The sequence below is a fragment of the Mesoplodon mirus genome (assembly GCF_964341445.2).
Source record: "Mesoplodon mirus genome assembly, chromosome: 16".
Classification (NCBI taxonomy): Eukaryota; Metazoa; Chordata; class Mammalia; order Artiodactyla; family Ziphiidae; genus Mesoplodon; species Mesoplodon mirus.
The window spans coordinates 73,751,112-73,777,334 of NC_138992.1; the positions used below are offsets into that span (position 1 = coordinate 73,751,112).

The 26,223-nt window shown below is 46.2% G+C and overlaps 1 protein-coding gene across 2 annotated transcripts; it reads left to right on the forward strand.

Moving 5' to 3' along the window:
* Nucleotides 1–6,098: 6,098 nt before the first annotated feature.
* On the forward strand, nt 6,099–25,058 carry SDR16C5 (short chain dehydrogenase/reductase family 16C member 5). Of its 2 annotated transcripts, XM_082600805.1 has the most exons (8): nt 6,099–6,205; nt 8,882–9,228; nt 12,192–12,323; nt 14,800–14,899; nt 16,948–17,092; nt 17,954–18,079; nt 23,223–23,384; nt 24,795–25,058. In XM_082600805.1, the coding sequence occupies exons 2-7, from the start codon at nt 8,896–8,898 to the stop codon at nt 23,377–23,379; spliced, it is 993 nt and encodes a 330-aa protein (XP_082456931.1). In that variant the 5' UTR covers nt 6,099–6,205; nt 8,882–8,895; the 3' UTR covers nt 23,380–23,384; nt 24,795–25,058. The 2 variants fall into 2 exon arrangements, with proteins under 2 accessions (XP_082456931.1, XP_082456932.1); XM_082600806.1 differs by lacking the exons at nt 23,223–23,384; nt 24,795–25,058 and adding an exon at nt 19,359–19,659 and having other exon boundaries at nt 6,102–6,205.
* The last annotated feature ends 1,165 nt before the right edge of the window (nt 25,059–26,223 follow it).

Below are 26,223 nucleotides of genomic sequence, written 5' to 3' on the forward strand. Positions count from 1 at the left end.
TCGTACCTCCTTGAAGTTTTCACATACACCCATTTTGAAGACTCCTGGAATATTCTAAATATTATTTCAAAACTCCAAAAAGAAAAGTTTTTAAGGATGAGTGTGATGACTTCCATTTCTGGTTATATGAGGGACTAGATGTCCAGAGAAAGCCTTCCGATATGGATCTAAACATTCTGGATAAAAATTTTTTTAATATTTTAAAACAATTGGTAGAACTGTTTTGAAAAGGATAGATAAGGATAAGAAAGTGAAAATCCTGAGAGTTAAGCCTCTCTTATGCTGACGTTTGTCAGGAGGTGGGGCAGGCATGTGTACCTGGGTCTCCTAGGTGGTCATAGAGTGGGGAGAAAAGACAAAAACACGAGGCCTGTAAAAGTCAAGAGGATGGATTGGGAAACATCCACATGAACGCAGAATCCCGGAAGGGATATGCTGTCAGAGGGTTGAGCTGGGGAGGGAGTTCTCTCTAGAGAACTGCCCTAGAGGGATACAGTGCAGCTGGGGCCAGAATTTATATCATCTGTGTTATCCCCTACAATAAATCTCAGCCAGATGGTTGGTTTAAAACGCTTCCAACAACTTATTGGGGTGATGGAAGGCAGCCCGATAATGCACAACTATGTAAATATACTAAATTAATGAAACTTGCATGTGTAAATTTGCTATGTAAATTACTAAAACCCAAAGTGTACACTTAAAATGGGTGAATTCTACAGCATGTAAATTATACTTCAATAAGGCTTTGGGGGCAGAGGTAGGAGGCAGATTGCCTGTCTTGCTCCCGATCTGATCGTGTATCAATAGCCAATACAGGCAGCTAATGCCTTTCACCAGCAGTGTTTCCTGACCAAAGACAGAATCAAAAGGGAAAAGAAATCCAAGAACAGAAAGGCAGAATGAAGAGGAGAAAACTTATCCGTGTCGTGAGACACGGGCTGTGTCTGAATTGTCTTCCAACATGACTCAAGCAACCTTGGCATAGCAAACCAGGTCAAATCTGCATTAATTCACCACCATGACACTCACGCTATGACTACTCAGAAAAAAAAATGTGATCTTGGGATAAATAGAGGCGCAAGAACAAACTCATAACAACTCCTCCTTCTGTCTTTTTCTGTGAAAGGTGGAATGAAGAGTATTTGGCTGTGTGACCAGCCCTTCTGAGAAATGCAGCACACAGGAAATGCCGGTCATGTGCCCTGTCCGATCACTGTCTTCCCCGAGTCTTAGGGGAACTTGTGCGTTTCTGTGGTATATGGTTACTCTCCCCAGCCATGTGTCAGCACAACGGTCCCTTGCCTCCTTCAACTCTTGGGTCACTTGTCTATACGTATTGTTCTTCCTACCCACTCACACGAGTCTCGTGTACTTGTTTCCTACTTCGGTCCCAGCTAACACTGCTTTCCTCTTGTCATGGGACAAACAAATCTATTTTTAAGCTAATTTTGTTTTCCTCTGAGAATTTTATAATTCCCTTCTAACCAAATCCAGACAGTAGCCCACAATAATACATTTTGGTAAAACTAATATAGTTTGAATGTGTTACCTGTTGACTAGACTTCTTCCACTATTTTACAAAGTAATCCCCAAAGGCAATCTGGTCTTTTTCTTCTTTTTTTTTTTTTTTTTGTTTCTGGAGATTTGGAATTAAAACTTTTATTTTTTTAGTTAAAGTATAGTTGATTTACAATGTTGTGTTGACAATCTGTTCTTAAAATGAGTCTTTTCTAAACAGACAGTATGTCCATTTTAAATGGTATTTTGGTTTTTAAGATTACAAAATAATGCACAACATTTGTAAAATGTCTAATAATAAGAAACATACAGATGTAGAAAACAAACTTATGGTTCCCAAGGGGGAAAGGGGGGAGGGCTAAACTGGGAGATTGCTATTGACATACACACACTACTATATGTAAACTAGATAACTAATAAGAACCTACTGTATAGCACAGGGAACTCTACTCAATACTCTGTAATGACCTATATGGGAATAGAATCTAAAAAAGAGTGGATGTATGTGTATGTATAACTGAGTCACTTTGCTGTACAGCAGAAACTAACACAACATTGTAAATCAACTATACTCTAGTAAAAATTAATTTAAAAAAAGAAAGAATCCTAAAGCAGGAAGCCTCCCTTAATGGCCCTCACTGAATTTGGTCCCCTCCTAGGGGTAACCACTTGAACAGTTTGGTGTGTGTCCTCAAACCCATTGCTCTAAGTGTTTCCATCTGTATTCACACACGCGCACACGCACACACACACAGTGCAATCTTAAATTTAACTTTCATGGAATAAGTCTGTACTTTTTTTTTTTCACTTAACATACCATGGAGATCTTTCCCTGTCAGCATATAGAGTTCTAACGTCATTCTTTTCGTTGCTTCATAGGATTCTATTATATGACTACACCACGATTAACGGAGTTTCTATTTTCTTGCTATTGCAAACAAGCTTCAGTGAGAATTCTTTAGGCACAAGTGTCAATCTTCCTATGTGATCGATCCCTAGATGTGAAAGAGCAGAGTCAAAGGCATGAGAGCTACCGCCAAATCACCTTCCATAGAGGATACATCAGAATCTGTTCTCACACTCAATGCATGAGAATACCTGTGTGCCCACACCCTCATCATTCCTGGATTTTTATCTAACTTCTTAATATCTCGATATCAATGGATTAAAAAGAGGATATTCTTTTTCAGTTCGCATTTTCCTGAATACTGGTGAAATCTAGCATCTTTTCAGATGTTTTCAGTCATTTGTATTTATTTGCCTATTAATTCCTGTGCATTTCTTTACCCATTTTTCCTACTGCCTGTACTCAGAGTGGTTTAGAGAAATGCTCTAAATTATGCCTAATTATCAATTGTTGATTCTTTATGTGAAAATATTGCCTCCTTAGTCTGTTGCTTTGTCATTTTATTTTGCTTATGATTTTTTTTTACTGTATGATAGTTTACACTTTTTATGGAGTCAGATCAATAACTGATGGCTTTGGGGTGGGCGCTTGCCTAGCCCCAAATTACAAAGTAATTCTTCTATATTTTATTTCAGTACTTTCGGTGTTTTGTTTTTTATATCAAGACTCTTATTCCATCCGGATGCCCTATGTCCTATTTCCACTCTTTCGTGTTTATTTACTGAACTGCAGTTACTCAGGGTTTTGTTGGGAAGAATGACTCATTTCTGTAGTTCCTGCCACGGGTGTGTTTTAGGTTAAAGTATCTTTTGCTCTGGTTTCTGGAAATGGGATCCATGTGCTTACCGACCTCTCGTCAGTCCTCACTGATAGATCCTTTCCTGTTTTCTAGCACCACTTTGTTTGTATTCACATTGTTACATCTTCCCTTTCATTTCAATGGAATTCTGGCAGAAAATAGGAATAAATGCACATGCTTGTCTGCCATCTTGAATGGAAATGTCTGTGTATATATGTTCTGAGAAACACTTTTTATTATGAAATAAAAATATGCACATAATCGAAAATTTGGAAAATACAAAAAGACACAAAGAAAAAATAAAACTCAACCAAAATGCCACTATTCGATAATAAAAAATATCAAGATGTTGGTGAATTTACTACCAGCATTTCTAATGCATATAAATACAGTTTTCATAGAAATGTTGGATTGTATCATATATTTAGTCTTATACTATGCTTTTTAAACTCATATTATGTGAAGAGTATTTTTCTATATCCTTGAAAACATGATTTTATAAAAATAATGACTGTAGGGTACTCCATCTGCACGTTTCTTAGAAATTAATGATCAGTTTATTTTTAATAATATATGTATTTCCAGAAAGAGTAATACATTTCCATGAATCAATACAATCAGAATTCTCCTTTCCAACCCCGACTCCCAGTAACCAGTTTCCATTCCTGGAATCAACAAATGATATCTGTAAAGATAAATCCCATATGTGGAACTGGGTGAGAGGTTACATACCTTTCTAGTTTCTGATACCTACTTGCTCTCCAGATTTGTATAACTTATACAACCTCCATATGAAGACGTTTTCTCTCTCTCTCTTTCTCTCTCTCTCTCTCTCTTTTAATATTTGTCAATTTGGAAGGCAAGGAATGATTTAATATGCATTTCTCTAAGAATAAAGTTAGAGCATTTTCTTTCATATGTTCACTAGCCCATTCTACTGTACATCTGCCATCATAAACTATCTGTCCCTAGCCTTTGCCACAAAGGACCCTTCAAAAGTACTTTCTTAGTTTTCACTGAGCGTTCCCACACCAAGTCAGACTGAGGCCTTCTCCAAAGGCGGGGCCTCTAGTTCCCTGAAGTGGCTCATCAGTGGAGCCCCACTGCTTTACATTCCTGTTTTGTTTCAATGAGCTTTCTAATACTGCTGGAGACTTCTTTCTTGAGGTCTGCTGTGAACTTCTGACCAGAAAGAAGAGGGACAGCCTAGGATTCTTCTCAGAGAAACCATGAAGATGACATAGGCTGCCGTTTTCCGATGTCCCCCGATCTGAGCTCTTGCAGGTGGGCTGTGTGACCTGGAGTCAATCACCCAACTTCTCTGTGCCTTAGTCCACTCTCACTCCCTGCTGAGTGCCCCCCGCACCTTGACCCATTCTGTCCCCAGGTGGGGAAGGCTCTTCCCAGCTACCTCTCCTCGTCCAGGCTGCAGGTGTCCCTCTCCCATGCACCCGGGGCAGCACCCTGCATGTCTATATCATCTGCAGGTGTGCACTTCCTGACTGTGTCTCACCCCCCCCCAAAGACTTTGCGATTCCCCCAGCCATGCAGAGGCCCCCCACGGCACATGTCCTCGGGTGATGTTCGCTGACTTGAAACCAATGAACACACCTGCCCCATCCTCCAGGCTTATACAGCCTACCTGGCTCTTCTCACAGCCGAATAAAGAACAAATGTGCAGTTCCTCACATACCCAGGTCTGTCCCAGATATACGTTGGCTAACCAGCTCTCCTCTGCGTGTTCAGCACTCCTGGACCTGCTACTCAACCCTGGCTGAACTCCAAAGGCAATCTTGTCCCGACTCCCAGTTCTTCTTTCAGCACCCTGTAATTTGATGTTTCTTCTCCTCACGCCACCCATCAAACTCCACCCTCAGTCATTTCAGTGGTGACTCATATTAAATGATTAGCTAAGGTTCTTAACTGATTTTTTTCTTTTTCTTTTTTTTCCCTGACAGATGTAGCATTGCTATGTCTTCTGGATATCTGCACACAGAGAAGACGTTCAATAAACACCGGTTGGATCAGAAGCACTGCTGACTTGCTTTTTCCCAACTTGATCTAGTTAGAACAAACTTCTTCCGCTTCTCCTCGGCCCCCAGCTAGCTCCGCCCCCACCCGCCTCCCCCGGGCTCTTCCAGGCCCACACGCCAAAGTCCGGGCCAGCGAAGCTGTAGACCTTGATCCCAAGCGGAGGAGTCACACGCTGACCCGAACTGGTATCTGTGCCCCGCACTGCAGGCTGCAGAGGCTGGACCTGGCCCCCTCCTGCAGGCACTCCGCATCTGCCGCCCCCTGGTTCTCTTCTACGGGGGTCCCAACCTCCGGCTGTGCTTTAAAAACACCTGGGGAGCTTTTTTTTTCCCCTTTTAACTTTTTATTTTATGTGGGAGTGGAGCCGGTTACCTGTTGTGAGAGTTTCAGGTGCACAGCAAAGCGACCCGGCCATACGTATACATGTATCCACTCTCCCCCAAACTCCCCTCCCATCCAGGCTGCCACATAACATTGAGCGGAGTTCCCTGTGCTCTACAGTAGGTCCTTGTTGGGTATCCGTTTTAAATAGAACAGTGTGTACATGCCAATCCCCAACTTGGGTAGCTTTTTAATCGCTCGTACCAGGGCCCCCTGCCAAGCCGGCAATTCTGAGTTAATAATCCCGGGTGCAGCTTGGGAGTCGCAATTTTTAAACATCCCCTGGTGATTCTCCTGCTCGGAATCCAGGTGCGCGATGGGTCCCCGCGACAGAATCTCCAGCCCCTGCATGCGGCTGCCTAGAGAAAAAAAAGAGCGCGCGCCCACACGGCGGGCGGGGCCCCCGGGCGCCCCACCCCCGCGCGGGCGCGGCCTTCCCGCCCTTGGACTTTGTCTCCGGCGGCGCGGGGATAAATCCGGAACCTCGCGAGGCTGAGAGCCAGTGACGCGGGGCCCGCGGCGGAGCAGGCCGGCTTCTAGGTCGCAGCGAGGGCAGCGCGTCCCGGGTGAGTAGCCGAGGCCCGCCGGCGGCTTTGAGGTCAAGGCGGGGAGGAGGCTCGAGACGGCGCAGCCCGGGAGCCTGGGCGGCGGGGATGAGCGCAGGGAAGCGCCGCGAGCCCCCGAGGAGTGAGCTGGTGGCCTCCCGCTCCATCCCGGAGCAGCGCTGGGTTGATCCCTGGTCCCCTCGTCACCTTCGGGCCGTTCTGACCAGGTGCCCTGCTCCCCGCTGCTCTGTGCGTCTGCCTGTCCCTCCCCAGCCATCCCCCTGCATTCACCCCATTCCGCCCCCCGGTACCAGGGCCGACTTGCGGCCGCGCGCTGGCCGGGGAAGCGGAAGTCGCCTGTTGAGGCTGCGCCAAGTTAGCTCAGCTTTTGGACTAAGGGGGTAAGCCATGGGATGGAGACACCAAAGAAGCCTTCAGCCTGATTAAATTTAACGCACATGCTCCCTGACTTCCTAAACTTTATACTAAAACGGAACCAGACATTTACCTGGGTACATCGTATGCATGCTATAACCCTCTTTCTTTGGTATAGCTGAGGATCCGAAGTTCATATTGCTAGCAGGAACACCAATCACAGCCCTAGCTATTATTTACTTTGCTGTCATGTGCCTGGCACTGTTCTGGCAAGGCTTCCACGTTATGGGGGGCGGGGGGTGGAGGGGTGCGTAACCTGGCGGGGGCTGAGATCCCACGGCACGCCCTCCTCTGCCTCCTGGAGAGGGCTGCCCCCAGCACTGGGGACTTCTTCGTTTTTCCCCAATCTGCTCAGAAGTTTCCTGCGGGATAGTAGTGACCATACTACCCTCCTTTCCTTAATACCTGTATTAACGTCATTGAACTTGCACACCTTCCCTGTTTCATAAATGTTGGCATGTACCCGTGGAATCTCGCTATTTAGATGAGGAAACTGAGGCAGAAGAGATGCAACAGTTTTTAGCAAGGATGCTGAGAAGTCAGCGGCAGATCCCGAATTCCAACCCGAACCTTAATCCCTAGACCTCACCACCTGTGCACGTACCCAGCAGACACCCTAAACCCCAGATGAGGGAGACCTCAGGATGCTAGGCTCTGGAGAACCTAGGAAGAATCTGCCAGGACAGGGATTAACAAGGGGCTTGTTTTAGGGCTTGCATCATGCCGGCACTGAGAGAGCGGAGCACCGAAGTCTAGAACCCGGTACCTTTCATGTCAGCCAGCACAGTGGTGAGGCTTCCGGCCACCCTTGTGGTGCTGGAGACACTGAGGAGAGAGGCGTCTCACCAGGGCAGAGATTATGGGAGGCTGCCCAGGCCTTCAGCCCCAGGGACCAGCATCGTACCTGCCCGGGGTCGGTGCTCTATAACGTGATGATGAACTCACCTGGCCTGCGCGAACTAGCACAGGGACCCTGGCTAAACCACACACATGCTCTTCTGGTCCTCAGTCCCATCTGTAGACTGAGCCAAGAAACAACAGTCTAGGTCCCAGTTTCCTAAGGGTCTGACCGTGCTTCAAGCCGTCCTGTAGATGAATCTGTGAGAATTAGTCTGTCCTCAGCCAAGCTGCAAAGTAAGTGAAGAACCGCTTCGCCTCACTAATGACGTCCATCTTCTGTGCTCATCCCTGCCTCTCAAGTGACCCCTCCATTCAGGGAAGCCTTCCACCCACAGCAGTTTGCCCCTTCTCTCCTCATCCCGGAGGAAAGAAGACCTTCCCTTCTTTCTCAGCTGGTTGTTAGTGAAGCATCTTATACACTCGTTCTCACTAAAGTGTGAGTAACTGATAGGATAGAAGCACTGAGCCTTGTATGGGGCGTTTGTCAAGGGGAGGCCTTTTATTCATTCAGCAAACCTACTGAGTGCCTTCCCGTGGGTCTGAGAAACATGGTAACATCGTAAAGCACTTACTGCTGGCCAGCACTGTGGTCACACACACCGCAGACATTTTCATCCCATCTGAAAAACCACCCGGGGCCACAGGACCAGTAGAGGTGCAGAGACCGAGGCCCAGAGGGCCTCCGTGGGCTGCCCCAGGTTCCACAGCTAGGCAGGGGCAGGGCCTACCCATCTCCCACCGATATCCTACAATCACAGGGCCGAGTGGTAAGTGATCTGGCATGCGGGCCTCAGAGTGTGGGGAAGGGGTACCGTGTGGTGACAGCAAGTTCCGGGGGAAAGGTTTCGAACGTCTGGTTATTCCCCTCCTTACATTTTCCTCTTGAATCTCAGATTTTAAAGAACGACAGTGCAAATAAGAGAACAGAAACCTAAACGGAGGTAAAAATAAAACCAGAAGGGAGCAGTTATGTCATAAACACCACATGGTCAAGACTTTGACCATGAATAATCAGGACCTGTGATTATTAAGAAGAAAGGTTAACCATGAGAAATAGTGAACTTCTCCTTTGGGTTAAATCTGGGCACGTGTACAATTCCTGATTAGTGAACATTTCTGTCACGTGTAATGCTTAGCAGGCACGCAGATAGCAATGACCTTGCTGCTGTGAAGGCAAGTTGGCCGAGATGGTCCCTGTGGGTTCCCTCCCCTTTCTAAGTTCAGAGTCTGCTGCCAGGCGAGATGTTTACATCACGTTTCTTGGTTTCTTTCACTATTGCAGAAAGTATGAGCTCCATGGAGTAAGCAAGCTCAGAGGGAATGGATACCGAGGTCCTTATATGAGTCTCTCTTGCTTTATAGGTGTCAGCCAGAACATGGCGCCCAACCTGAACTCAGCCAAGAAATTCTTCGTTTTCTTAGGAAAATCATTGTTTGCCCTTCTGGAGGCTATGGTTTTTGCCTTAATCCCAAGGCCACAGAAGAATGTTGCCGGTGAAATCGTACTTATAACAGGCTCTGGGAGTGGACTTGGAAGGCTCTTAGCCCTCAAATTTGCCCGCCTTGGATCGGTGCTTGTTCTCTGGGACGTCAGCCAGGAGGGGAATGAGGAGACCTGCAAGATGGCTCGGGAAGCTGGAGCCACAAGGGTTTATGCATATACCTGTGATTGCAGCCGGAAGGAGGAAGTGTATAGAGTGGCCAATGAGGTAAACCTTGGGTGCTTGCTGTTTCCTACGGGTGGTGAGAACGCTACGTAAATTCTTTGACATCCATCAGTTTCTTTGTCTGTTCGCCTTCCTCAGTGCTGATGTGCCTCTCTCCCACATCCCTTTACTTTAAAAAATATTGGAGAGTGGGAATTAGGATTTTTGAGTTCTCATTGTGTGCGGTACACCATGGTTAGCACCCTGTGTGAGTTATATCACGATCCTGTAAAGTCAGGCCTCTTATTATCTCCACATCACAAATAAGAAAATGGAAACTTAGGGCAGGTGAGTCGCTTACCTGAGAAACACAGGTAATAAGTAGCAGAGCTACAACTGGGACTTGAGTCTTTTAACTCTGAAGAACGCCCTCTAACCAGCGCGTGTACTGGCTGTGCCGACCCCCATTACCATGCGAGAGATAGGCCGTAGCACCCTTCTTTGAGGGTAAAGAAACTGAGAAACGGGGCTATTAAATAACCTGTTTGGCGTCACAGAGCTAGCACAGGACCAAGCCAGGATGTGAACCCCTATCTAGCCTCACTGTAAGTCCAGCTCTCCCCCCTGCCCCCATCAGTGCTTTCCATTAACGTGTATTTCTCTTAAGTGGTCATATGAAAATCAGAATATTCATCCTAAAGACTCAACTGCAGCCGCTGCTTTGGCAATGACACAGATGCACTTAGAAAGAATGCTTTCAGGAGACCAGAGCTCCAGGGGGCCAGCGGTAAGGGCGTTCTTAGCTCATGGAGGCACGGACCTGTTTGGTGGCTGCCTCTTTTCCCCGAGAAGGATTTCCCTGCCCGCTCACTGGCACGAGTGCCCCACGCATGACTGTCTGCAGCTCTCAGAATTCCCCAGTTTAGCGAGAAGGAAGGAAGCAGACCGGCCTGTGGGAAGGTTCCTGCACAGCTTGTCGGCTCGAACCGGGATCCCCTTGTGGCTTCTCACCTCACTCCCTAGTGCAGGTCCCTGGCCAGTGAGTTCCTTTGGTTTTAAGTTTGTCTTTTGTCTTTACGTTTTATACGTCCGTGACCACCACCGTCGCCAATCGCAGGCTGCCCAGCAGAGTCTGGGGATCCAAACCTAACAAACTGGCACGGGCTTGTGCAGGGACCACCCTTCAAAGCGCAGGGGTGTTTGCTGTGGTCACCCTCACAGACAGAGTAAGCTCTTTGCACCTGGAGCACCAATCGCCTGGCGCATTGACTTCCACTGGCTATGACTGACGTCTCCAGCCACTCTTAAGCCATGACCGGTTCATATTTAAACACAAAAGACCTTAAGATATTGACACGATAAAGCAACCATTTCCACTTCTTGTTCTTGATAGACGAGAGGTACCAGAGATTTTTTTCCCATAAAAAGGAGTAAACAAGGGGCAAACTTTCAGAGCCAGAAACTTTCTCGATTGCATCCTAAATTTCCCCCAGGCTATGGATCTCGTTGGCCAGTGGATACCCAGCACGCCAGCCTCCTTGCTGGGACCCGGGCCTTCCGCAACAGCAGATGAGGAAGGTGGCGGCATCCGCCTGGCTTCAGTAGTACAGCCTCGCTGTGCCCGGCTGCACCAGCCTCATAGGCAGGTTCACCCCCATGCGTGCACACCCACACGTGTGCACACAACACACAGAGCTAGAGATGTAAGTCGTGCTGCGACCAGTGGCGCCCTCTGATTCGCGGGGGGGGGGTGTGGGGGTGGGGGACAGGGCCCCTGCTGTGCAACACAGATTACAGGAATGAAATTCAAAACACCAAGGCAGAAGGACAGCCGCACCCCCTGTCGTCAAGCCTAGAAAATCCTGTTGCTCATTTCTGACAGAGGGCCTGGGTCACATGCGGAAGGTTTGCTCTAAGGGGAAGGCTCCAGCGGCGCTCCCAGAATTTTTATTCCTGAAGGTTCTTGACACCTACGCTGGCCAGTGTGCCAGCAGCAGACGGGCCCCCTCTGACCCTCCTTTCACAGATCTCACACCTGAAAGTCTGTGCTGGGGAGCAGAGAACCAGCCAGCCGGTGAGAACAGGACGGACGGGTTCTGAGCTCAACGGTGTGTTTGAAACACGCATGTGAATATCGTAAACCCTCCGTTCCCCCCCCCCGCCCCCATCGCTGTGCGGGCCAGGTCGTGATTTATATGGCATGGCTGTCATGCCTGATGTGTCATCGCATTAATTAAAATGGTGTGATGCTTATACATCAGTTTAGCATAGGACCAAGTTACTGATCACCGAGTATAAGAGTAGCTCTACCTGTAGACGGAAAGTAGCATTGCAGTGTTGGAACCATCATAGGACGGGAGGAAAATGAGTAGAGAGGCATCAGACTTAGATTTCTGATGCGCCATAAACTCTGCAAAGGAGATGAACATACTTTGTTTTTAGAGCGCGTTAACGCAGCCTGAGTTAACAAGGACAGGAAGCATATAGAACTATGGGGAAGCGAACCTGGATGATGTAAGGAATTACAGGCATACCTCATTTCATTGCACTTCAAAGGTACTGTGCTTTTTTTTTTTTACCATTGGAAGGTTTTTAACAGATGGCAGGTTTGTGGCAGCCCTGCCTTGAGCAAGAATGTTGGCACCATTTTTCCAACATTTGCTCACTTCATGTCTCGGGGTCACGTTTTGGTAATTCTCACAGTATTTCACACTTTTTCATCATCATCACGTCTGTCCTGGTACTCTGCGATCAGCGATCTTTGTTACTACAGTACTTCACTGGAAGCTCAGATGATGGTTAGTATTTTTAGCAAACAAGATTTTTAATCAAGGCAACGTGTCTCTTAGACGTAATGCTATTGCACACTTGATAGACCGCAGTGTAGTGTACACACAGCTTTTCTGTGCACTGGGAGACCGGACACTTCGTGTGGCTCCGCTTGCTGCGGGGCTCCGGAACCGCACCCCGCGCATCTCCACGCTGTGCCTGTGCTTCACTGCTGCTGTTCTCCTCATCCAATCCAGGTTCAGACAGAAGTGGGCGACGTGTCAATCCTCATCAACAATGCCGGAATCGTAACAGGCAGGAAGTTCCTCGACTGCCCGGATGAGCTTATGGAAAAGTCTTTCGATGTGAATTTCAAAGCGCATTTATGGGTAATTATTTTTTCTTCGCATTATGAATATGAAGTTACTCTGTCATTTTACCTCTTTTTTTTCTTTTTGTGGTACGCGGGCCCCTCACTGTTGTGGCCTCTCCCATTGCGGAGCACAGGCTCCGGACGCGCAGGCTCAGTGGCCATGGCTCACGGGCCCAGCCGCTCTGCGGCATGTGGGATCTTCCCGGACCGGGGCACGAACACTCGCGTCTCCTGCATCGGCAGGCGGACTCTCAACCACGGCGCCACCAGGGAAGCCCCTACTCTGTCACTTTAAAGTGCCTTCCTCTTGTTCTCTTACAGTAGGTATTGGTCTCTAAGTAAAGCACAGACTTCTTAATTCTAGCTTGAGCTGTCCTCTCCAGATCCAACTTAACCTACACCTCCCAGCGCCTCTGCTCAGAGAATCCTACAAAGACACAACTGTCCTCTCCGCCTGTCATAATCATGAACTGAAGGCCAACCTGTGTCAGGTACTATCCCAGTACCTGAAGAAGCCTTAAAACAGCCCAGTGAGACAAGGGACCATAGAAGTGAAAAGTGACCGTGCTTAGACATGACCAGGTGACCTTATCGTTTGCCTAAGAGAGTTCCTGGCTAGAACTCGCTTGAAGTGAAAGGAGGCATAATTAACAAGCAAGCATCCATCAGGTCTGTTTGGGGCAAACCAAGACACATGGTCACCTTACTCAGTAGCTAACCAGGGAAAGGAGAGTTCCCACCAGTCCCACCTGGTGACTAGGTGCCTTGAACACTGAGGCACAGCCCTGACTTCCAAGGTGACGTGCCCACCTTCAAGCTGCGTCTTCCTGGCCTTTGCAAAGACCAGTCACGTCAGCTTCCCCAGCCACACACGTGCCCTCATTCTGCACCGCCCCCCCGCCCCAGCTCTTGCTCACAGCCCGTCCCCCAGACCAGCTCTCTCCATCGGGGAGTGAAGGTTTGCCGGACATTTCCGAGACCCCCTCCTTTCTCCCCACACCAACCTCAGGGGCTCCTGCCCAACTCTCCTGTGACAGCCTTCACGTGCCATTTGGAGTTTGTAGGTTTTGTGTCCCCTGGTTTCACCAAAAGTGTAATGCTGCTGGTGGTAGTTTCAGCGTTCCGTGTAGTTTTGGGGAGAAAGATGGAAAGATTCCGAGCTAAGGGGCCACCGAGTTCCTTCAGGAACGACTGCAAGTGATTGACGTTGTCTTGTTGCAAATGCCCCGCGCCTTCTCGAGACAGAAGTGAGAGTGTACAGTCAGCATGAAGATGAGGGCGTCGTCTCCTAAGTGTCCACTCCCGGGGCTTTGTGTTCCTTCCCCACCGCTGGCCGCGTCTCCATCCTGGTCTCCTCTTTCTCTCTCCCCGGCTAGTTGCTCCTGAGCTGCTGGTGTTTCCCTGGCCCCTGTCATCCCCCCGAGTCCTCACACTCTGTACACTCTTCCCAGGCGAGTTCGCAAACGCCCTTTGAGCACCTGCCCGGAGTAGGCACGTGACTGCTGAGGGTCAGAGAGCTCGTGGTGACCGTGCTTCCAAGGGGCGTGTCCCACGGAGCAGTGATGCCCCTAATCATGGACCATCGGAACTCAGGATGCCGTGGGTCACGCTGAGCTGTTGGCGCCTCTTTGACTTTCCGCTTCTCTCTCTCTCGCTCTGTTAGTTTCTCTCTGAAACTCATTGAGATGCAGACAAACAAAGGTGGTTTGACTTTTATTAGAGATCCCTTTTCTCATATTTATTCATATTATTCCTATTTGAAAATATGAATATAAATTTATTGCATATAAATATGCAACTATCCATATTTGATTCATTATTCCTTTGTTGCAGAATACATGTCCCAAAATTTATTTCTCTTTTACCTTTCTTCCCAAGTCCCACAGGAAAGGTGAAGTTATTCTATATAATACATACTGAGACACAGTGTGTGTCTCCTCTGTCTAACAGATATTCTCCTTTATGACATGGAATAAAAATAAGAAACCATTATTCAAAGAAGTATAGATGAGTTTAAAAATAAAGTGATATTTTTAAACTGAAGCCAGCAGTTGCATGTCCTGTGAACAATGTTCAGAAAATTCTGAAATTCAAATATAAGCCCAGGGAGGAAAAAAGGCACCATGCATTGAAATAGTCATATCCTTGAGTCCTCTTATCGGTTTGTGGATTGTGGCTGCCACAACTAAGAGTTTCCTATACTGCTTCAATTATTATCTTAATATTGTGTTTTTAAAAGTCAAATATGAGCAAAATATAAGTCTGAATAAGTTATTTTTAATAATATTGGAATTGCCATCAGGAAAGCATTGATACAGGTTAAACAAGTTAAGATGGTTATCTCCCAGACGTTTCAGTTGGAATATCCCAGTGCCTTCAGGTATTTTTTTTGAGCTTAAACAGTTTTTTTCAATCACAGTGATCATATAAACATCTGAAAAAAATATAAAATGTGGCATAAAATGTTAAACCTTTTACCTTGATCTTCTTAGACTTATAAAGCCTTTCTGCCTGCTATGATCGCTAATGACCATGGACATTTGGTTTGCATTTCAAGTTCAGCTGGATTAATTGGAGTAAGCGGACTGGCCGGTAAGAGAAATGTGATATTTCACAATTGCAAAGTTTTTTGTAACTTTAACTCAAGTAATAGCTCTGAATAATCGGCACTGACCTTATGCACTAATAATAAAGGATAATAGATGAAGAGGGATATTCAGTAAGGTAAGTGGTTGAGAACTTCATGGTCCAGCAAAATCACCCAGCAGTTTATACTTACACGAAGTTGAACTATGCACTTCGGAAGCATTAGGTCTTAGGCAATCCCTTGGGTTTAAAAAAAGAGAAAGAGACCCTACTGATAAATTTCTTACACAAGTGATCAGCATAGTCACCGTCCCCCAAAACTCACCCGGCAGTTATCAGGATGATAGGGAAGACTCTTATTTCTCCTAAGTTTCCATGAACTGATCTCCCCTAGCTGTGAGTTTAGAGAAGACGTCTTCACCCCAGAAAACCTAAAATTAACCCCTTTGCTTTCCCATTGGTTGGAGACTTGCAGGAACTTGTTGTGACTTCCATTTCCCTGGCAACTGACTTGACATTAGCAGTGGGGAGGGGACAAAGACGTACGCCAAGATCTTCGGTGAAGGCGGCCCACTGAGGAGCTGGTTCTAGGAGGAGCGGAAGTCCTGTCCCTCCTGGAAGCTCACCCACCAGAGCCCTAACGGCAGCGCTCAGTAGCGGATGGCCCAGCTGGCCGACTGGGCCCTGCCTAGTGCTTTGGAGCTGAGTAGTGTGGTTGAAGGTTCACAACACTAGTCTCAGCAAGTACCTCTCAGCTACATGGATAGGTTTCCGGAACCGCTCATCACCCAGAATATTAGCAGTCTATACACGTCTCCCTGTACCCCAGAGTTCCCTTCCTGTGTCCTCAGAATTCATCAGGTGTTATTGTTACCTCTCTCTTGTACATCTGAGAAATCACGGGCCTTGAAATCATACGAGTGTATTTACAGCTCGTCTTAATCCTTTTCCTGGACACAACATCTCTGTCTTCAGACACGTGTCTCTCCCACCCGTGCTCCCCTTAGGAACAAGTGTAAGCCTTCTGAGTTCCCACAGTGTGAGTGGTGGCTCCCCTGTGTCAGAACCTCAGGTATGCTACTTAGAATGCAGATGCCCTGGCCCTGGGCCGTACCCACACCTCTTCATCTCGGGGGTCGAGGAGCTCAGAGAGCTGCATTTCTACCAAACGACTCAGATGATCCCAGAAGCGGCTCAGGACCACCCCCCCCGCCTTCTTCTGTCGGCTTTCCCACCGTCTTGGGCAGCAGCGGGCCCCGACCAGCCCACACCTGGCATGTGTAGCCTGATCTTGCCAGCCGGAGGAGCTGCTTCCCACCGGAGCCAGGAGGTGTGCATCATGTGAGGCAGAGGAAAGGATAAATCCACCTAGACGCCTCCCCTTCTCCCCACGTTTCCATTTAGCAAATTGAATATTCAGGTGTTTACTTGAAGTGAGTGTAACTGCGGACAGAGAGCTCAGAACTGATGCAAACACCAGTTTCCCCTCCCCCTGCACCTGAAGATACTTGAGCAGTTGAGGTGGACGGGACAGAGCCCTTGGTTTTTCTTCTGGAAGTGGAAGAATTCGAGTTGGAAGAAAATTTGGTCTGAGTATCATGGCCCACACTGATCTCCATTGCCTAGACTCCCACTTGACCTATTATTTTATTTCTCCTTTTGTGTGTCTTCCTGCCCCGATTGGGCTTCAGTTCTTTGGGACAGGGACAGGACGCACATCTTGTGCCCCATGTCACGGCTGGCAGAGTGTCTGACCATCACTAACACGGGAGTAAAGGCCAGCTGTGTGACCCGCCGCTCAGGAGGCTCCCTGCAGCCCTGCTTCTCTGCTTCTCCGCGAATCCACGTGGTCATTGTAATCTGACCTTGAGGTGACCGTGGCCCTTCCCACTGACTCCTCGCCCCTTCCAGGTGGAGCAGACCAAGATCATACAGAATAGGAACTCTGAGATTGCTGTCCCACTGTCTGTTGATATTCGTGTTACGAGGAAACCTTAATGTAATGACATTTAAAAACTTTACGCTATACATTAGCATCGTTTGTCTTTTTTCAGATTATTGTGCAAGTAAATTTGCAGCCTTTGGATTTGCTGAATCGGTATTTATGGAAACATTTGCCAAGAAACAAAACGGGATCAAAACCACTATTGTGTGCCCATTTTTTATAAAAACTGGAATGTTTGACGGTTGTACTACTGGGTAAGCATGTCCTCTGGTTTCAAAGAAACTATGTTTTGAAAAATGATTGGCCATCCATTTTATTTTGTTCTATCTGTTTTCTAAAGTTGTTTGAAAAGATTTCTCCAGCATGCAGCCTGATTTATAAATGGTTTCAGAATTTCTTTCCTTAAATGCGGTTGTGTTTAAGATACTGGGTTTAATAGCAATGGGTTATCAAGGCTGTATCCAGGTTGCAGCCACCCTGTGGCCCAGACATCCTCCCCCATCTCCTCGGCACTCCCGTCACACCCCCTTTCTGTCACCTGACTCCATCCCGCCTTCATCCCTGACTCCACAGAAGGACCAGGAATTGTTGAAGGGGCATAAATACCCTCTGCACTCATGAGATGACAGGCAGGTAGTTTTCTTTTCTTTCTTTTTTTGTTTTTTTTTTTGTCAAATATTTATTTATTTATGTATTTGGCTGCTCTAGGTCTTAGTTGCGGCATGTATGTGGGATCTAGTTCCCCGACCAGGGATCAAACCTGGGCCCCTGCATTGGGAGCACGGAGTCTTAATCACTGGACTCCCAGGGACGTCCTAGCAGTGATTTCTCAAAGACTCGCTTTACAACATTTAGACCATTCATTTAATATGGTTTCACATATGTGCATATTGTAACATCAGTGTATTAATTAGAATCATTTTCCATTTCGAATCCTAGTTATGCTATTATTTGCCAGGTAGATAATAGGAAGTAAGTATAGAAAAAGATCAAATCTGGCAGGGAAAGAAGCAAATAGATGATAGTGTCTTACAACTGTTTTATCCTATTTTTAAGAATTGCTTTTATTAATTTCTTAATATGTGGCTTTTTTTTTTTTTTTTTTGACCCCCTAGCTGTCCTTCTCTGTTACCGATTCTGGAACCAGAATATGCAGTCAGGAAGATAGTAGATGCTATCCTGCAAGAAAAACCGTACTTATATATGCCAAGGTTTATATACTTCATAGTGTTTTTAAAAAGGTAACAGTATCTGCTTCTATTATTTCTGTAATGTGTCAGTCGTATCAACAAATTACTCCAGATCCTACAGAGGGGGGCCACTTAAAAAATACCTGTTAAATGAATGAATTTTGATCCCTTGATCCCATTTGCTGACACAATCTCAAATTTGCATACTTGCAGTGCTTCCCATGAGTCAGAAAATGGAGGTTACGTTTACTTTCATAGGCTGTTCTGGGCCCAGTTGGGGAGGTATCTGCATAGGTCCTGAGAAGGCTTTGGAAACCTGAAGAAGTTCAGTTACAGGGAACCACATCACCCACTCCTTCAAATATCCATTCAGTCATCACTAGAGTGGCTAGTGTGTGCCAGGCTCTGTTGGCCATCCCAGGATCTGGGTTACAGCAAAGAACAAGAGAGACAAGAGTCCCTGCTCTCATTGGAGATTCTCTTCTCGGGGGGAGGGCTGGTGGAGGGAACAAACAAACAAGAAAGTAAAGTAAAAGATATTCTGGGTGGTCACAAGTGCTATGAAGGAAATACAAAGCAGGAGAAGATGACCCCAGAGCAAGAGGTGGAAGAGTGCACGTCAGGATTTAATTGTCAGTATGGTCCGCACGGGCGTCTCATGGAGAAGGGTAACATTTGACCAGAGACCTGAAGCCGGGGAGGACAGGAACCACCTGGATATCTTGGGCTGCCCTCGGAGGGACAATGAGCACAGGGCCCTTTTCTTTAGCCCACTCCTAGGACAAGTCTCCGGTTTGTTTACTGTGCCTCTCCTCACCCTGCTGTGTGAACATCTGGATGGACGGGGTCAGAGTGTCAGGAGGGGTGAGCAGGGTGGAGACGATGAACAGTCTTAGTTGGGTCATGCCAAAGGTCGGAGGAGCTATTGCATCTAATCCTCCCAGTGGTCCCAGAAAGAAAGAGCGATGACCTCTTTTGACAGTGGAAGGAACTGAGTCTCCAGAGGCCAGTAACACTGCGAGTGACAGAACTAGGATGCAAGCCAGGCTCACGATTCCACAGGACTTCACGGCTTCCAATCCATTGTTACAGAGTGTAGTGAGGCCTTGGAGACTGAATAGTGTAAATAAAGCAAGGAGAGATACAGAGACCCTGGGCCAGTGTCCTCCCACGTGGTGGACAAGCCCCGAGTGACCATGAGGCAGGGACATTCAGGTGTCCGTGTGTGAATGACTTCTGCAACAAGTCAGTGGCCCTGCTTTTCAGCAGAGCCAGTAAAGATGCTTTCATGAATTATAACCAGGAAACTTCACTCTTGTGTTCTCTTTAGTTTCTTGCCTCTCAAGCTTGGAATGCTTTTGGCTGAGTATATGGGTATCTTTAATTCAATGGATGGCTTCTCTGGCCATAAGAAGAAAGACTAAAGACCAACTCTGGCTGATGTCACCTGATACCCAAGGCTACATAATGTCTGTTTCAATGAAGAAGTGTCTTTGTCCGACAGAATGTATCTGGAAACCACAAATTCTTCGTCTGCTGTCCGGACTACTATTTTCAACCAATGCCTTTGAAAATAATGTTGCGTACGGCTTTTCTGTTGAGTTTTTTAAATTAAAAAAAAAAAAACAGCCCATTTTTGTCATTTGCTTGCAACAGATATGAAAGTGAGATAATCCTCTCTCTCGTGAACTGCCTTTCGCATTGGTCTTTGGGGAGGTGGCTCAAATGGGGCTGGCTGTGGCTGAGCCCGCACTGGGCAGCAGAGATGAGGGCTGATGGGTGAGTGCTGAACTGGGTGCCCTCTCTCCAGAGGACACAGAGCTCTGGATTCCCCATTGCCCTGCTCTCAGCCCTGGCCTTGTTGAAAACTGTGCCACCTGGTGTAGAAAGGCCAGGCTCCCACATCCCCCTCTGCACAGTAGCCACACAAATGCTTGCTTCTACAGCCCTGGGTATCCTGCTGAGGGTGCACCAGGGCCACTGTGTCAGGGAGCCTTCCTGCACATTCCCTGGGTGACCCGAGAGGCAGTGATTCTAGACCACACTCTAAATACAGTCACATTTCTTTCCTAGAAGAGATTCAAGAATGGCTGCTGCTTACCCTGAAGAAATGATATTCTACTGAGTTAGATGACCTGTTCCCTGTTAAGCCAGAAATCATATTCATGTGGGTAATTTCAAGTGCTTCACTTAGGATTTCAAGTTGGGGTCCTTGTGAGGTATTTTTATCACAGAATGAAAAATTTTATCCATTTGCATTCCTCAGGGCTGCCTTCATTTCAGATCTATTGTATGCTTACAGTTTAATCAACTGGCCAACTCTTTTCACGCTTTGGAGATTAACTATAAAAGCAAGATTAAGAGAAACACGTTAATTACCGTATCCCTGGAGCTCCTTCCCAGGCTGGTGGGAGCACCTACCTTGCAAGAGAAAGAGCAGCCTTTGTCTCTTCCCATCCTTTGGTGGAGCGCAGGAAGGGATGAGAAGTATCCTGGAAGACCCTGTGAGAGTCAAAAGAAATAAGAGTTTGAGTATCTTGGGGGTAAGATTCTCTTAGAGGAGCAACCATCTCAGGGAATGCGGTGTCTGGGATTCACTGTGGACTGATTTCTCTTGAGCTTCCTGCATGGCTCCGACAGCTCCGCCCCTGTATTTCCTTTCCCTTCAGAAAGCCTTTTAAAAGAACTCCTTTTGTGATCCTAAAAAACGATAGCTCATATTTATCGCACCTGGCATGAAGCTAAGCGCTTCACACACGTTATTTCATTAAACCAGAATCATAAAGGTATTTGGCGTATGCCGAAGAAAAGGCGTTTTATTTCACGAGGGTGACATCCTCCTCAACCAGAGACATGCATTCAGAGGATCAAAGGCCCACTTACACCAACCAACTCATGTTCCAAATCCTTGGTTAACAAGGTTAATTAAGAGAGAGGCACAATATTGCTCCTATGTTACAATTCCAAAAGCGTATATTCTAGGGGCCTGTCTATTTAGTTGAAGAATAAAGAAGAGACTCTCAGGGGATTTTGTAGAACAAAGGTCTGGGGCAGAGTGGGCACCACCACATCATAACAGCGTTAACAGCAATTATTTCTAATTGGAGTGCATCTTGGCTGGACAACTACAAAGGCCTGAAATTTGATTGTGGTTTTACAGTACCCGTACAATTGTCTAAGTGAATTCAGATTTATTTGAAGCATTCACAGGAGAAGAGACCACATGTAAATTAGAGGATTCTACAGGGTAACAAATAACAAGCTGATTTAATACCACTGAGGGGCAAGTGTCCTCAGTGTGTGTTTCTGAGCAGCTTCCATCTGAAATTTAATCCTAATGAAGCCACGATCAAGAGCCCAACACCTAAGGAGGCCTTAAGGCTGGAAAGGCTGGAAAACAAGGGCTGTCCCCAGAAGTGGGCACCCTGCCCTCCAGATGGCATCATCCTGTAGTTGGCACGCTGCTCAAGAATGAGGAAGAATGCTTGGTATTAGAAGGAGTTTGGCTGGGGAAAATGTGTGACCATGGTTTGGGGGGCTTGGTTTTTACATTGTGATGTTGTATTAGTTAGCTCAGGCTACCATGACAAAATACCACAGACTGGGGGGCTTCCACAACAAACGTTTATTTTCTCACAGTTCTGAAGGCTGGGAAGGGCAAGATCAAGGTGCCAGCTGGTTCAGTTTCTGGTGAGGGCTCTTCCTGGCTTGCGGTCAGCCCTCTTCTCACTGTGTTCTCACATGGCCTTTCTTCCATGTGTGGCCATGGAGAGGGAGATCATGCTCTTCCTCTTCCTATAAGGGCACTAACCCTATCACGAGGGCTCAACCCTCATGACCTAATTGACCCTAGTTACCTCCCCAAGGCTCCATCTCCAAGTATCATCACACTAGGAGTCAGGGCTTCAAACACCACATCCTATCAGCCAGAATTAGTCACATGACTAAACCAGCCTGCCATGGATGCTAAGTGTGGTCCCCGTTTTGCCCTGAATGAACCAGCTAAAGATCAGGGGTTATATCACTGTAGAAAAGGATAAAAACAGGTATTGGTGTCAACTTACAGTTCTGTCACAGTCTGCTTCCCTAAATATCTATGTATCCTCTTATCAGATGGAACCCACAGACCCACTCCACCTCAAAGCCCTTCCCACTCACTGCATGTCTTGCAAAGTCCAGAACTTTGCTCTGTCCTGGCTCTGCCCTGTTACTGGCATCTATGCCCTGCCTATCTCTCTCCCCCCATCCCTCGCCGTCTAGTAAAGACTCTCTTGGGGCCATCTGAAGCATAGCTTTAGGGGAAAAACCTATCATTTGATGATTGCTACTGTGCTGGATACCATGTCTGGCAAACAACCTTTTTTTTTTTTTTTTTTTTTTTTTTTGCGGTACGCAGGCCTCTGACTGTTGTGGCCTCTCCCGTTGCGGAGCACAGGCTCTGGATGCGCAGGCTTAGCGGTCATGGCTCACGGGCCCAGCTGCTCCGCGACATGTGGGATCTTCCTGGACCGGGGCATGAACCCGTGTCCCCTGCATCGTCAGGCGGACTCTCAACCACTGCGCCACGAGGGAAGCCCAGGCAAACAACCTTTAATGGAAGGTGCTGGAAAAAGGCTTAGGAGCACAGTCTCACTCTGCTAAGGCCATTGTCTGGAATCCACACTTCCAAGGGCTTCTTATCAGACACAGAGGGTGTTGGCTGTTTCAACCATCCGAGGCTCTAGACTGTAGGTAGAGAGGGCCTCCTGGGACAGACTTTTATTCCCTCACACCTCGGTTTGCACACGAGTGCTCTCCAGCCTGGGTTCAACTCTGGGAGACTCCACTTACAGCAGCAGAAACATCCAAGTCATAGCAAAATTCTGAGTTTGTCTTACCTTTTCCCCTCATGCTACAGTCTCCCTCAGCAGGTGAAAGAGCTTTCAAGGTAGAGTAAGGTCAATTTGAACTAAATGTTTCCACTGCCAAACACGGATCACCAGATTTCTAGTCCGTACGATTCTGAGCCCTTGCCAGCCCCCACCTGAGAACTTGAATTTACACCACATATTTTTATTTCTGCCATATGCAGCACTGCTCAACAAGGTACTGAGTTCTATATTAATTTTAAAATGATGTTCAGCTATAATAATGATCATAAATAACAGTGAGGTAGGAACTATGAGTGTGTTCTCTCTGTTGTGTGAAAGTCCAGAGGTGAGTGGATGATACCTTCTCTGCTGGTTCTGCTGTATGAAGTTCCAGGGACCTGGGCTACGGACAGCTCCTCACTCGGCCATCCCTGCAGTGTGGCCACCACCATCACCGCCAAGATGGCAGCCATCATAGAACCTTCCAGGCAGCAAATGTAGGAAGGGTAAGTATGAAAATGACATAGGCACCAATTTGCCTTTTAAGGATATTTCTAGAAACAGCCACACAACACTCTCTTCAAACATTATTAGATGCAAGTGAGACTGGGGATTGTAGCTTTTATTACAGCAGCCATGACTCCATCTAATAATGGCAGAGATTTCTAAACGTGGGAAAATGGGCATTAGTAATCTTGGCCACAGGCGCTCCCAAGTCATAGAAGAGGTTTCGAATCAGTTTAGCTATGCAACTTAGGTCAGGTGATTTGAACTTTCTGAAACCCTTTTCCAATTCTGCAAATGACTGTAATTCCTCTTTTGACTGCTACAAGGATTAAATGAGTTGACAGTGATAAGATGCCTAATGTAGGGTCTGGTACATACCAACACTCAATAAACATCAGTTTCTACTATGTCCCCTATGTAAACTCTGACCTTAAACTTCTAGTTTGTAGCCATGAGTCTGGTACCACTTGAAATCTTTATAACACATTTCCGTTGACATTTTTTAACCTGTTTGTTAAGGGTATTTTAGTATTTATTTAGAGCTATGGATTTTTTTTATATATAAATTTATTTTATTTTATTTTTGGCTGTGTTGGGTCTTTGCTGCTGCACGTAGGCTTTCTCTAGTTGTGGCAGGCGGGGGCTACTCTTCATTGTGGTGCTCAGGCTTCTCATTGCAGTGGCTTCTCTTGTTGCAGAGCTCGGGCTCTAGGCACGTGGGCTTCAGTAGTCGTGGCACATGGGCTCAGTAGTTGTGGCTCATGTGCTCTAGAGCTCAGGCTCAGTAGTTGTGGTACACGGGCTTAGTTGCTCTGCAGCATGTGGGATCTTCCCGGACCAGGGCTCAAACTCGTGTCCCCTGCATTGGCAGGCGGATTCTTAAACACTGTGCCACCAGGGAAGTCCTGGAACTATGGATTTTTATAGAATAAATATTATTTTAATTCTTTGTTATCTAAAAGAATTTGCCTGCCTTTGGGAGAATACCAAAAAAAAAAAGAAAATATAATGTTCTACTTTGATTTTTATTCATGTTACTATTCAGTATACGTAGGCCACTTATGTTGATATAATTTTGGATAAACTTTGGATCTTAATTCTCTTTCTCCTTATGGTTCCTATTTGTTCTCTCTTTCCTTCTGACTTCATCCTTTCTAACTTCTCTATCTCTTCCTTTCTTCCTTTCAAAAAAATTATGTTTCAGTCACTTTGCAAATTACTATGTACTAGGTATGCAAATATTTAATATATGTTACAAGCTATTAAATGGAACATTTTCTTGACATCTTGAAATTTTAGCTGAAGCCACAAAGCTGTAAACATGGAGGGTAAGGACCTTTATCTTCTAAAAAACAGTGCTAAACATAAGCACGCAGAACTAGCTGATAGATGCCAACTTCTGGTTTCAGGTTTCATCTTCCGAACGTTGGGTTTCATCTTCTAAACGTCAGGTTTCATTTCTGACATGAAGTCATCATTCCCATCTTAAACAACAAAATCTGGATAAACTGAAAATAAATTACTTTTCTTTGACCCATCAGAAAACTGAGGGCAAAACCTACTGTACAGCACAGGGAACTATACCCAATATTTTGTAATAACCTATAAGGGAAAATCTGAAAAAGAATATATATATATATTTAATTTATATATATATATTACATATATATGTAAAACTGAATCACTTTGCTGTACCCCTGAAACTAACACAACATTGTAAATCAACTATACTTCAATTAAAATTTTTAAGAAAAAATAATAAAATATATAATGGAATCTTTTATACCAAATTCTGTGTAGTTTTGGGGTTAAATGTGATTATAGCTGCATGTGGTTTATTATCTTGCTGCAAAATATGGATGAGATCATTAGTTTAATGATTTAAACCTCCCAATAAAAAGAAATTAACATAAAAAAGAAGAAGAAAACTGAGGGCAAACCACTACTGCAAGCTCTGGAGAAGTTGGTTCAGAGAGACGGAGCCAAGAGCAACTTACCTGGAGCAGAAACCACTGGAACTATAAAGTGGTTGGAACACTTAAATGGCAATTCTGATAAACTGCTAGAGGCTGAGGATGAACTAATATGACAGTGAGAAACTCTTGGGAATCAAAGTCTTAAGGGCCCTCACACTTAATGTGGGCTTTACCTCTGGGAATCCTAGCAGGTTCTCACAGTGAAGGTCTGAGAAAGATCCCTTCCTGGCTCTGGGGAAGAGGGATCATTGTGAAAGAAGCCCAGGGCCTTCCCCACACAAAGCACTCTCCAGGGGAAAGAACTTTGCCAAAGCCTTATCTCAGCAGGATGAAGGTCATTCTTCCCGCTTCCAGCTCTATTGTCTCACCTAAGAGGAGAAAATAGTCAACTCGGGCCAGGGCTTCCAGGAAGTGGATTGGGAACACTGCGGCCAGGGAAAGAAGATGGGCAGGGAAAAAGCTACACTCCTGGAAAACATTTATGAAGATTACAGCTCTGAGAAACAGGTCCCCTAGAAGGTAAGGTTCAGTCAGAAGTTTGCAGACAGCTACCCTTCTCCCCACACCTTACTGCACACCAACAGAGCTCCAGTGTAATAACAGTGGACTATAGCTGAAAACATTGCAACATACAAGCTCTCTCTCTAAAAAGAAATACTTAGGGAAACCCAAAGACCAGAGGGGAGACAGAAACAAGGGTCGTAGAGGGATTTGAAACCTCTGGCACTTAGAGCTACAGTAAACATTAAATATAGCCCAGCCCTTAAATAGATTAACATCAACCCTCACACCAAAAGCCTATTTACCCCAGTTCCCATAACCCAATAAAACATGCTTGGCTTTCAACCAAAAATTACAAAGC

Excerpts from the sequence above, each read along its gene's own strand:
- SDR16C5 (XM_082600805.1), top strand. The coding sequence starts at position 8,896 with ATGGCGCCCAACCTGAACTCAGCCAAGAAATTCTTCGTTTTCTTAGGA. Across the intron at positions 12,324-14,799 it reads ATTTCAAAGCGCATTTATGG|ACTTATAAAGCCTTTCTGCC; the intron begins GTAATTATTTTT and ends TGATCTTCTTAG. Across the intron at positions 17,093-17,953 it reads TTTGACGGTTGTACTACTGG|CTGTCCTTCTCTGTTACCGA; the intron begins GTAAGCATGTCC and ends TTGACCCCCTAG.